Raw genomic sequence first — 13,932 nt, forward strand, 5'->3', positions numbered from 1 at the left:
TTGCTAGCTTGCATTTCAATGCATGCAAATAAATAAACATGCAAAGCAAAGCTGACTTTAGTGTACCTTCAAGCAGGAAGGACTGCAATTGCATCAATCCCTGTTTTGTCTTTTTTACTTCAGAGTGCATTTATGAAAGCAGAAGTCACAAGAACTCCACATTTTCTGGATATGGAGAAGGAGACGAGACATGCCTCGCTTACCTTTACTATTACCCACGCGTTAGACTGGCCGAATGCACATCAGCCACCCATCATGATGTTGTCAAGTCTGAGTTTCATACTGGAGAAATTGAAGAGTAAGTCATTTCAACAATATTTCTAGCTATCAAAACAACCTGCTTTTAGCAGCGTAGTCGATTATATTTTAGGGGCAATCACATACAGTGTTACCTATGAGATATAACATAATTCATTCCAAAATTATGTTGGAACACCAAATTGTTGAAATTGCAAATCAATTTTCATTGTAAGAATGAATGGAAATAGCATTTATAGGCTCCCCACCCAAAGAAGCTCCTATTAAAGAGCAACTTTACAGTTTAGAATACCAAATTACAGTGGACTACATAAAAAAACAAGAAACACCGTCATCCTGTATTTAATAGACTACATGAATAAATATGGAATAAATGAACATTGAGCCTCCATGTATGTGTAGTAAGGAGAGTGGATGGCTTGAGTATGTGTGTTAAGTGTTATTTGGAGGGGAAGTCCCCCCTCCATAAAACATTGGGAAACTTCCCTTCTAGAGTTCTTTCTTTGCCTCTTTCTAGCACAGACTTTTTAGACCCTTTTACTAAAAACTGATCAATAGAGGATTGTTTCTGCCTCTGTTTTAAAATGGTTCTGAAATGAATCAATGCATTATCATTATGAAAACTTCCTCTTCTGTTGCCTATTGCCTTGTCTAGATTTTTTCTTCCAAATTTTGTAACACTCAATTTTCCCATCAATATCCTACATCAATGTGGTTAGAGGCAGGTAACCTCCCTCCTCTTCTGAAGACATAACATCTTTTGCCATTGTGTATGGATAAACAAAAACAAAAAATAAAATAAAACTATCTTCTTTGCCTTATTACCACTTCTGTGTGGGGTCACCATCTCAAATGAGCCTTTTCCATCTACTGGTTATTTCTAATTATCTTCTCTCTCATTGGGCTTCCCCTTCTTCTACCTTGAACTTCAATTTTCATATTATTCCTCACCACATGATCCTCTTCCCTCCTCAGTAGATGTACATACCATCTCAATCTACTTTCCTGCACTTTCCTTGATATTTCCCAAATCTTTGTTGATCCTCTGATGTAGTCACTCCTAATATTTGTCACTTTAGACATATGCCTAAGTATTCTCATTTATGCTTCATCCATCTTTTTCTCATCAGCTTTCCTTGGGTTTGCCGTCTCTGTACTATAGAGCACTGCTGCTCTATAGTGGTACTCTCTTGTCACAAAGAACTCCAAAGGCAGCTCTCCAGTTGTTCCAGCCTACCTGTAAATGGTACAGTATTTTACTTCTTCAATATTTCCACCAGCACTGATTATGGATCCCAGGTACTTATACCTAATACTTTCTCTACCCTGTTGCCCAGTGCTCGTCTCCACCTTCCTAGTGTAATTTCCTGGTCTTCTCTTCTCTCGGCACACATGACGATATCACCTACGTACAATATGCTCCACAGCAATGCCTCTCAACGTCTTTAGTCAATGTCTATCTCTATGTTGAAAATGAATGGACAAGTGATGCTTCGTGGTGCAATCCTACTCTCGCCTCAAATCCTTTTATAACTCCAACAGATCCCCTTACTTTGGTAAACACCACCTGATACATCTTTTGGATCAGCCGCACATACTTCTCTGGGATCATCTTCTTCAGACACCTCCATATTTCTTGTCTCAGGACTCAGTCACAAGCCTTTTCTAGATCTATGAACACCATATTGCTTTTCCCTGAACTTCTATATCAGCTGCTTCAGACAAAATATACCATCTGTGGTTCCACTTCCTTTCATAAATCCCATTTTTTCTTTTCCTATTTCTACCTCTTTTTTTTTATTTTGCCATCTATCATCCCTTCCCATATCTACATGCTGTGGGACACCAGTTTGATACCCCTGTAGTTACTGTATTCTTGAACATCCCCTTTGCCTTTGAAAATTGGGATCAATATACTTTCGCCACTCTTCTGGTATCTTTTCTTGGTTGAGGATCTTTATCATTGGATCATATAGGATATCCACTCCTCTATCTCTAAATGTTTTCCATGCTTCCACGGATCAAGTCTGGTCCTGTTTCATTATCATTCTTCATCTTTTTCAGTGTATTTATTACCTCCTGCCTAGAAAACCCCATTACCATACCCATGTTCGGTTGTTCGTCTTCTCTTACTAGTCTTACATTTTCTTCCTATCTTCTCTTACTAGTCTTTCATTTCCTTCATTTAGGAGCTGTTCAAAGTACTCTCTCCATTGCTTCAAGATGTCTTCTAAGTACTACACTCTCGTGATCTTTCATTTGCTTAATGTGTGTAATATCTTTTGTACCTTTATTTCTTGCTTTTGACAATAACACTATCATAAATTAAATGAATAAAAAAGTTACGGAAGTGGGCCTGGAGTGGGCAAGAGCTGAGTGTAAGCTGGCTAGTTGCCTTTGTCTCAATCCATAAGGGTTCTTTCAAGTTAATTTACCTGAAAAAATTTTCAATCACCGAATTGTTTGAGTTTTTGGGCATTCCATTTTTGAGGTATTACTGTATTATTTAGTTTTTGGGGTTGAAATCTTCTTAATCAATGACAGCAATTATACTCCTCCACATCTTTCAATTGAAACAACTTTTCGTTACCTCTAATTCATTGGTTTCAATTTGGTCCTTGCTCAGCTTCCACAGAATTTTTTGCATTTATCAATTCTGAGATTGCTACTCTCCACCTCACAGAAAGCTCTAGAATTTTCTCCCTACTTGTATTTCCTCAGATTTTCATGATCTCACACCTATATATTTGGTAAAAATTTTCATAATTTAAGCACACTGAAATCTATCTAATTTAAGGAATTTGGACCAGATGGGCTAGTGATGAGCTCAGGAATGCATTTCAACGCCTTAGAATATAGTTTCATTTAAGGTTATACACACATAATTTTTGCCCCTTCACTTTAACCCAGTGAATGCAAGCAAATCAACCTATGCATAAAATTACTTGCAGATCAAAGATAAGATCTGGTAGTCTACCAACAGAATTCAAATAATAACAACTAGACAATAACTGTCTGACATACTGTATTTTGATCAGTGTTACATTTCCCCTAAAACATACAATGTCTCCTGCCATAAACAGACTACAGCCATAAACAGACTACAGAAGTCTAAAAGAAGGAAACTCAATCTTCAATGACAGGGTATATGGTTTCATGGAATCTTTGAAAAAAATTTAACCGATATTCATCCAAAATTTATCCTGCAAAGAGGGTCACTCACTGAGCATTTTCACCAAATTCCAGCAAAGCCATTACCCCATTCTAGCAATATTTTGCTACGATACTATAAAGATGCACATGTCAAACACAAAACTCCACTCAAGACTGTGGCTGGCAAACAAAAAAAAGCAGAATGCACAGAACAAAATTGTGAACAGCAAACTTTATTTCTTCCTCTAAATCAGGTTTTAGATTTCCCTATTTATTAATTTCACCTCTTCATCTTTTCAGTGAAGAGAACCTACTGTTGCAGTCTGCCCTTGTAGAACCTACCAATCCTCGACTACCGGAGATGAATATTTTCTTTCAAGATTACATTAATGCCATAAATTGGTCTGAATTTGAAATGAAAAATATACAGGAGAATCTTTACAGAGGAATTCATGTGACACGATGCTTAATGACGGGGGGTGCACCTGCACAGGTGAGATTTCATACCATCATTAATTAAGAATGATTTTTCTCCTTTTTCTAAATTCTTGTAATTTTTTACATTTTAATGGGTAATCATTTCCTATAATTCTTGGAAAATCTTTGCAGTAAAATCAGCATATTTGATTCAGTTAACAGTATTAATCAAAATGCATCTAAAAACCATATCTATAATTTCCTTTCAGGCCATTAAAATGAAAACCGAATTTCCTGAAGCCTACGAGTACGAGGATCTAGAGGTAAACTGCCCCAGCATTGGCCAGATGAAATCATCCTCAAACTCTAAGGCAATAAACATTTCCTGGTGTGCAATGCTAACGATACTGCTGTTCCATGTAAAATTGCCTCTACTCTCAATATACTGAATATTTTGTATATTATTTTCTTTTTGCTTGAAAGAAACCAATTTATTATAACCTCTTCAGTCTGCAGGATAAGGTTTCACACAAATAGAAATATTGGTACTTATACTACAGGTAAAAGCTGTAGGGACAAAAAACATGCTTGTTACACACACATACAGTATATATATATATATATATATATATATATATATATATATATATATATATATATATATATATATATATATATATACATATATATATATATATGTCCCCTGTGGCCGCGGGGGCATAAAAACAATTAGAATAACGCCAACGTATCTCTGCGTGTCGTAAGAGGCGACTAAAAGGGACGAGACGAGGGGGCTGGGAACCCACTCTCCTGTATTATAATCCTGTGAGACATCAAAGAGGTGGAGCTGGGGGGAGAGTGACTGATCCCCGCACTCTAGTTTTGGGGTGTTTGAATGTGCGTGGATGTAGTACGCTAGAGAGTAAAAGATGTGAGATTGGAGGTATGTTTAGGAATAGAAGGATGGATATATTGGCTTTGTGTGAGACGAAGATAAAAGGGAAAGGTGAAGTGATGTTTGGTGAAATGTCTGGTAGAGTGTCTGAGATTCAAAGGGGAAGAGCAAGAGAAGGTGTGGCTTTATTGCTGAGTGAATGGATGACAGATAAAGTAGTGGAATGGAAGGAGATATCATCTAGGTTAATGTGGGTAAAAGTTAGGTTGGGTAGGGAATGTTGGGCTTTTGTCAGTGTGTATGGGCCAGGTTGTGAGAAAAGTGAAGAAGAGTGGAATGAGTTCTGGAATGAATTAACTAGGTGTGTAGAAGGACTGGGTAGAAGGAATTATGTAGTTGTCAAGGGTGCCTTAAATGCTAGAGTGGGCATGGGAGAGGTAGAAGGTGTCATTGGGAAGTATGGCGTACCAGGTGAAAATGAGAGTAGTGAGAGACTGGTAGATGTGTGTGTTGAGCAAGAGATGGTGATAAGTTCTAGCTTTTTCAAAAAGAAAGATAAAAACAAGTATACATGGGTAGGAGTGGCAAAAGGAAGAGTGGTAGAAAGGGCATTGATGGATTAGGTGTTGATAACTAAAAGAATGTTTGGAAGATTGAAAAACGTGCACGTGTTTAGGGGTATGGCTAACGGTATGTCTGATAATGTTTTTGGTGGAAGGAAAATTAGTTGTAGCAAAATAGTGGGGGAATAGAGTAGGTGGATGTAAAAGGGAGGTAGTGAGGGTTGAAGAGCTAATAAAACTGGGAGTAAAAAGTAAATATCAAGAAAGGTTGAAAATGGCATATGATGAAGTGAAAGTAAGAGAAACTGGTAATTTAGAGGAGGAGTGGAAGTTAGTAAAAGAAAATTTTGTTGGGATGGCAAGTGATGTGCGTGGCAAGAAGTTTGTTGGAGGCAGCATGAGGAAGGGCAGTGAATGGTGGAATGAAGAAGTGAAGGTAAAAGAGGAAGAGAAAAGAGGGCTTTTGAAGACTGGCTGCACAGTGATAGTGTGAAGTATGAAAGATATAAGGAGAAAAATGTGGAAGTAAAGCGCAAGGTAAGTGAGGCAAAGAGGACAGCTGACCTGAGGTGGGGTCAGGGATTGAGTCATTCATATGAAGAGAATAAGAAGCTTTGGAAAGAAGTGAAGAGAGTAAGGAAGGCTGGTTCAAGAATTGAAGAGACAGTGAAAGATGGAAATGGAAGGTTGTTAAACGGAGAGGAGGCAAGGAAAAGGTGGGCGGAATATTTTGAAAGTTTACTGAATGTTGAGGATAATAGGGAGGCAGATATAATTGCTGTTGCAGGTGTTGAGGTGCCGGTGATGGGAGATGAGAATGAGAGAGAGATCACAAGGGAGGAAGTGAGGAGAGCACTAGATGAAACAAGAGTAGGAAAAGCATCTGGTATGGATGGTGTGAGAGCTGAGATGTTGAAGGAAGGGGGTGTGACTGTACTTGAATAGTTGGTGAGATTGTTTAATATGTGTTTTGTGTTGTCAATAGTACCAGTAGATTGGGTTTCTGTGTGTATTGTACCACTATGTAAGGGAGATGTGCATGAGTGTTGTAATTCAAGGGGTATTAGTTTGAGTGTAGTTGGAAAAGTTATGGTACAGTATTGATTAATAGGATTAAGGATAAAACAGAGAATGCTATCTTAGAAATACAGGGTGGTTTTAGAAGAGGTAGGGGTTGTATGAATCAGATTTTTACAGTTAGGCAGATATGCGAGAAATATCTTGCAAAAGGTAAGGAGGTGTATGTTGCGTTTATGGATCTGGAGAAAGCGTATGATAGAGTTGATAGGGAAGCAATGTGGAATGTGATGAGGTTATATGGAGTTGGTGGAAGGTTGTTGCAAGCAGTGAAAAGTTTCTACAAAGGTAGTAAAGCATGTGTTAGGATAGGAAATGAAGTGAGCGATTGGTTTCCGGTGACACTGGGACTGAGACAGGGATGTGTGATGTCACCGTGGTTGTTTAACTTTTATGTTGATGGAGTGGTGAGAGAGGTGAATGCTAGAGTGCTTGGACGAGGATTGAAACTGGTAGACGAGAATGACCATGAATGGGAGGTAAATCAGTTGTTGTTTGCGGATGATACTGTACTGGTTGCAGACGAGGAAGAGAAGCTTGGACGATTAGTGACAGAATTTGGAAGGGTGTGTGAGAGAAGGAAGTTGAGAGTTAATGTGGTTAAGAGTAAGGTTATGAGATGTTCGGGAAGGGAAGGTGGTGCGGTGGTGCGAGGTTGAATGTCATGTTGAATGGAGAGTTACTTGAGGAGGTGGATCAGTTTAAGTACTTGGGGTCTGTTGTTGCAGCAAATGGTGGAGTGGAAGCAAGTGTACGTCAGTGAGTGAATGAAGGATGCAAAGTGCAGCAAATGGTGGAGTGGAAGCAAGTGTACGTCAGTGAGTGAATGAAGGATGCAAAGTGTTGGGGGCAGTTAAGGAAGTAGTAAAAAATAGAGGGTTGGGCATGAATGTAAAGAGAGTTCTGTATGAGAAAGTGATTGTACCAACTGTGACGTATGGATCGGAGTTGTGGGGAATGAAAGTGATGGAGAGACAGAGATTGAATGTGTTTGAGATGAAGTGTCTAAGGAGTATGGCTGGTGTATCTCGAGTAGATAGGGTTAGGAACGAAGTAGTAAGGGTGAGAACGGGTGTAAGAAATGAGTTAGCAGCTAGAGTGGATATGAATGTGTTGAGGTGGTTTGGCCACGTTGAGAGAATGGAAAATGGTTGTCTGTTAAAGAAGGTGATGAATGCAAGAGTTGATGGGAGAAGTACAAGAGGAAGGCCAAGGTTTGGGTGGATGGATGGAGTGAAGAAAGCTCTGGGTGATAGGAGGATAGATGTGAGAGAGGCAAGAGAGCGTGCTAGAAAAAGGAATGAATGGCGAGCGATTGTGACGCAGTTCCGGTAGGCCCTGCTGCTTCCTCCGGTGCCTTAGATGATCGCGGAGGTAGCAGCAGTAGGGGATTCAGATAACTGGGGAAGGTGGGCTGTGTCACCCTAGCAGTACCAGCCGAACTCGGTTGAGTCCCTTGTCAGGCTGGGAGGAACATAGAGAGGAGAGGTCCCCTTTTTTGTTTCATTTGTTTGATGTTGGCTACCCTATATATATATATATATATATATATATATATATATATATATATATATATATATATATATATATATATATAGATAGATAGATAGATAGATAGATAGATAGATAGATAGATAGATAGATAGATAGATAGATAGATATATATATATATATATATATATATATATATATATATATATATATATATATACACACTTAGTAGAACTCGCAATAAATAACTTTTATAATGGATTTTAGATATTACTAACCAAATCTAGATACTCCGAGCTGTATCCAGGTGAGGTTGCAAAGGTCACCATAAGTAGTAGTACCGTATGGGCTAAGATATTATGCTACTTTGGAAGACCTAATTTTTACGTTCATTTTATTGGAAGTAGCGGCATACACGAGATATAAAATCATTGTATATACTGCTTGGCCAGGCTAAGCTGTTGACTAAACTACAGTATACAGTATTTTCATTTACTGTAGTCAAAAAGTACAGCTGTACAGTTTTTAAAATAAACAGGATTTTTATAGAACTGGAGTTTTACTTCATTGTATCCAATAATGCATGTAATAATCATGTATTAGTATCATTAAAAAAAAAAAAAAACCAGCTAGTATGAAACTTTTCAATTATAGTATCATAAATTTATGATCGAAACTATCGTCCATGCTTTCCAAATCAGCTGATCAAGACAAACTACATAAGACTTGATTGATTGATCGATTTAAAATTCTCTGGCTTCCTGACATCGAGGGTAATGGATGTCGATATCGTTTGTTATAAAGAATAAAAAAATATTAAATTTAAAACAATTCAAGCAAAGATGTCCTTATAAAATTTAAATATTTTTCAGAAGACCTGCTTCAGAAATAAATTTAAACATACTGCTAGCATAGTACAACCCATCCTGCCCAAGAAACTTGCCTAGGACGAACCTGCCATCCTCACCTCGATCCTCAAACAGATATCTAATTCTTTTGGTGCTATAAGTGTGGCATTTGATCATCAAATGCTTCACTGTCATGAATACTAAACAGTCGTCACAATATGGCTGAGATTGGCCATTAGCAGAAACTTGTGTGTCAACTGAGAGTGACCAATGCGGATACGATAAAAAGTAGTCTCCCACTTTCAGGGCATCATGTTATACCTATAAGGGGATATAACATTCGTTATTCCTCTCATCTTATTTTCAACTAAACTAACCCAATGCTGTTGCCAATTACTATAAATCAAATTCTTAATGCTAGGTAAAACATTGTTACTGAGAAGGGGATATCTTTTTGGTAGCAACTCAGATGCTGCATTCTTTGCCAGTACAGTATATCTGTCTTCTCATTTCCAGACACAACTACGTGTGCCGGGACCCAGTATAATCAAACTGTTATACCGCTAATAAAAAAGCCACTCTTCTTGCATCACTAAAAAGGATATAATTCCCCTCATCTTTAAATGCTATTTTTACAATAGCGATTAGTATGCCATATAGTTCAGCAGTAAATATGGAAGATACTAGAGGAAGTGCAACTCAACAAAAAGCACTACTATATATTCTAAATCCATTGCCAGCATCAGATTTGGAGCCATAAGTATATATAACAGTTGATTCCATATGCTCTTCAGCATGTTCTATAAAAAGAGACAAGGTTCTAAGTCAGTCATGTTCTTTTTTATACCAATAAAATATCTATATAAAATGATATCTGGTAATTTCCATGGAGGGGTTGATGATATCTTTAATGGGAGCTCTTTCTTTGTAGCTATTTTTAGACTGTTTACGAATGTTTTTACCTGAAAACCATAAGGTTAAGGAGATTTTGGGTGCAACTCAAAATATCTATAATGCCTTACAATGCTAAAGAATTAGGAGGTCTTTACAACCAAAACCAATACCAAACAATAGAAGACCTTCGGTAAAGTTCTAAAGGTAATTCTCCAGCGTCAACAATGAGGCTTGGGATAGGCAAGGTTCTGAAGGCTCCTGTGGCCAATCTGATACCAGGATGGTGTATAAAATCTAAAATCTTCAATCAGATTTGGGTGGCTGAAGAGTATATTTCAAACACAGTTAATTAAAAAAAAAATATTAAAGCTTTGTAAAACTTTAAAATAGTTTTGTGGTCTACTATCATGATATATATATATAGGACAAAACTTATAAAAGATTCCAAGATTCATTTTACTTTTAATGCTATCAAGTGAGGAATCCACGTAAGCCTGTAATCAAATATAATCCCAAAAATCTAGCTTCACTTACACAAGGGATCCATCGACCTTTGATGTACATATTTGGGTCCAGAAGTACTGTACTCCTTAAATACAACAGAAATGGACAATAACTGTTTTGCTTCTTGAAACCTCGAATCCATTTATATCAGCCCACTGAATAATATTGTCAATTGAGAGTTGTTGTTTTCTCTCAACCATTGTCACTCTAGCTCCAAGAAATGATATTAAGAGATCATCTACAAATAGTGCTGAATATCTTGGGAAATGACAGAGAATATTGCATTAATGGCTAATACAAATAGGGTTACTGTACACTCAGCACACTACCATGGAGAACTAGGTTAAAAAAAAAAAAAAAAAACAATGTTGCACAGTGCTGTTTGGAGGGAAAGGCTTCACAAATAGAAGATTCGGTTTGCACCATCACATCAGTCGTCGAGTACATTTTTCTAAAACTACACAGGATAAGTGATAATACTTTTCTTCTCCAGGTACCATTGACCATCTTCTCCGTGATCTTACATAAACAAGATGTCAATGCAATTGATTGTTTGCTGCTAAAATTTATCATTACCCGGTTTTAAAAAAGCTGAAATAAAGGCTAGTTCCCAAAAACTTGGATAACTTTGATCATGCCATATTCTGTCAATAATGCTTAAAATAAATAAATTAGTAAAAACAAGTGCATGTTTAATCATTGCATATGGAATTCCATCAGGTCCAGGGGCTGTATCATTGCAAGTACCAAGTGTGGAATCAAATTCTCTTTCAGTAAAAGGAGCATTGCAAGTTTCCTCCTTTCCTGTTGTCAAATTTAAAATTTTCTGTTCTTTAATGCTCCTACGCTGGTGACCAGGAGATGCTTCATACTTGCATGATACATTGGAGAAATGATCGGCCAGAGCATTGCTAACCTCAGTTACTCCAGTCACATACTGACCATTCACCTTCAAACTGGTGGTGGTGAGTTGTGGGTAAATTTGCCTGCTATCTTTCTTACTTTCCTCCATACAAACAAAAATCCACCCTTACACAGATCACCACAATGGAACCTTGACAAGGTGGACTGGAATAGATTTTGGGAGCTAAGCAAAATTGAAGTTTAATGCAAAATAGTTTGAAAGCGTAGATGATGCCATAGACTTACTGAATGGAACTCTACATCCACAGGAGTCAATTCAATTCCAAAACCCAGAGTTTTATTTAAATAGCAACATTCCTTTGGTTGTCATCAGAATTAACTGCCCTGCACGGAGCCACAAGAAAATCTTTAACTTGATTGCGCAGACTCCGTACAGAGGAGAATTTAATCATATACAAGAAACGTAGAGCACAGTTCTGCTGTGCAATGAAAGAAGCTAGACGCTAGTCTTGGATATATATATATATATGTATGTATGTATGTATGTATGTATGTATGTATGTATGTATGTATAAATATAAGAGAAATATTACTCATAGAGTTAGGACAGCAAGACGAGAATTCATAAAATTATGGGGAGGTCAAAGTGATTCTGAAAAGCAGAAATAGATGAGAGAGAGAGAAATTTAGATTCAAAGTGGGGAGCAATTTCCCGAAGTTTTAGAGCACTCTTGCCCCATCACAATGCTTCAACATGGAAATGTTACTCCCTGGTGAAGAACGATGATTTTGTCAAGGCATTCTCTCATTAAGAGGGACTACATTAGGATTTTTTCCACTTGCTAAAAAGACAATTATTACTTGAACTATCACTTTTACTTTAGCATATCAAGGTATATAGTTTTTAGTAATATTGTACTGCCGTGTCTAGGTGCAAAGGAGAAGGGTCATCTTTCAGGATATTATACAGTACTGTACTTCTCTTGCCTCACAAAGGGAGGCAGTAGTAGTAATCTCATAGAACGACCAACCATCAGGAGGTCTTCCTCGCAGAAATCTTCCAGTCGACTTTCCCAAAAAACTCAGCAGCAAGTCTAGACCATTGAGGTTTGGCCCTAGAAGCACGGCATAGAACGTCTATTGCCACATCTCTCCAATTAGGAAAGGTATTAACCTGTCTCATGCATGCGAGGGCTTGCATGAAGGTTGATTCTGTCTCGCCTTCTTGCTTGCCAGGAACCTTTGGGTTAGCTGGAACTGGAATCGTCTGATTCACATCCTCATCTATCTCGAAACCCGAAGCCGGTCGAGTCTGACATGGGTCAATGTCATAATTGGGTTGTGCCACGGGATTGTCGGCTCCTGCCTCAAGAGCCGCAAGAGAAGCTACGGCTTGTTGAAACTAATTTTGAAGACTTGGATTCTCCAAAAGTTTGGAGGACCAGTTCTTAGGAAGAGTAGAATGAACACGCTGGGGGTAACACTCGCTTGAGCACTAACCCTAGGAGGACAGCAAGCCTGTCCTCATACTTTGCAAGCTCAACACACAAACTCACAACATTGAGGGGGGGGAGGTGAGTGCGCAGGGGGAACGCTCCCCTCAGCACTACCCCAAGGAGGAACGGCAAGCTCAACCTCATGATGAGCATGCAAAATAGCCACGAGGGGCAAGTGTGCTGGAGCCACACTCACCAGATTGCTATTCCGATGGGAGACTATATGTTGCAGAGGATGAAGGTTTGAGCAGCACTACCCCTAGGAGGAACGGCAAGCCCAACCTTGTGATGAGCATGCAAACTAGCCACGAGGGGCAAGTGTACTGGAGCCACACTCACCAGAGTGCTATTCCAATGGGAGACTATATGTTGCAGAGGATGAAGGTCTGAGAGGAGAGACCTCGAGCAGAAGGGACTCCCTTCTGTCCGTTCTTGAGGGGGAAGAGCCGAGGCTAAACCCAGCACGAACAGATGGACTGTCCTGCTGTGCTCCCCGTACCAACACCTCTAATAACCTGTCCTTCAACAGGGAAGCCAAAAGTCCCAAGGACGGCCATAGGAGAAGCAGCGCATCACCCAAGGTGGACTTCCAAGGGAGGAAGGTTTTGCCACCTCGCTAGGGGAGACGGGAAGAACTTCCAGACCCGAAGGTTGCCTGAGAGTTAAATGGCCATTGTTCCAACTTGACCACCTGCCAGAGGAGGCCGAACGAGAATAGGCAGGGATGAAGTTGTCGGGATTTATTTGTCTTTGAGAAGACCCCAAAGGTGAAGAATCCCTTTTGAACTTCTTCCTTCTCTTGCCATACACTAGGAGGTTGACCACTCCCACTCGGTGCAAGTTGACGTCTCCTTGAAGGAGTGTCATCTGCACAAAGGTCAAACTTGGTAAGGATCTGTCTACTCTACTGATAGGAGCAGCCCACTATGCCAGGACACAACCACATGTCGGCAACCTCAAAGTTAACACTATAGCCTGAAAAAGAAAATTTTAATGTCTTTATTGGGAGCCAGTTCTTGGAACATAGAAGAGAAAGTCTGTTCTCAACCACGGCTAAAATCAAAGTGGGGTGGTTGTGAGTAAGTGGGGGGACGTGCTTCTCAGCTGCCACTGGTAAAAACCGGAACAGTTGTTGACACCTCACTAAAAGTTTTATAGACATGTTCCAGCTTACATTCATTTCTATTTTCTACAGAATGAGGGTTTGTATTCATGTCAAAATGAATACTTATACAGTATTGGAGTACTGGATTATTTACAGTACATAATAACAGTATTAATCTTGTATATCATGAGGTTTATGAAAAATGTCCCTTCTAGGACACAAAACATTCCAAAAACAATGGTAACGAAACAAAAAGGATAAAATAGCAAGAGTAAATGAAATGCAAAGAATAAAGTTACCCAATATAAAAAGAGTAAATGAAATGCAAAGAATAAAGTTACCCAATATAAAAAAATCACTAAAGTGA

General features: G+C 38.7%; 2 protein-coding genes across 2 annotated transcripts in view; both read left to right on the forward strand.

Moving 5' to 3' along the window:
- LOC137615491 (DBH-like monooxygenase protein 1) overlaps nt 1–4,277 on the forward strand; it is a 78,572-nt gene extending 74,295 nt beyond the window's left edge. Inside the window, exons 9-11 of the mRNA XM_068345414.1 lie at nt 124–298; nt 3,712–3,904; nt 4,098–4,277. Of these exons, the coding sequence (XP_068201515.1) occupies nt 124–298; nt 3,712–3,904; nt 4,098–4,277 (548 nt within the window). The remainder of the gene's footprint in view (nt 1–123; nt 299–3,711; nt 3,905–4,097) is intronic.
- LOC137614641 (doublesex- and mab-3-related transcription factor A2-like) overlaps nt 1–13,932 on the forward strand; it is a 390,991-nt gene that overhangs the window by 78,192 nt on the left and 298,867 nt on the right. The window lies entirely within an intron of this gene.

Source organism: Palaemon carinicauda, chromosome 21, assembly GCF_036898095.1.
Source record: "Palaemon carinicauda isolate YSFRI2023 chromosome 21, ASM3689809v2, whole genome shotgun sequence".
Taxonomy (NCBI): Eukaryota; Metazoa; Arthropoda; class Malacostraca; order Decapoda; family Palaemonidae; genus Palaemon; species Palaemon carinicauda.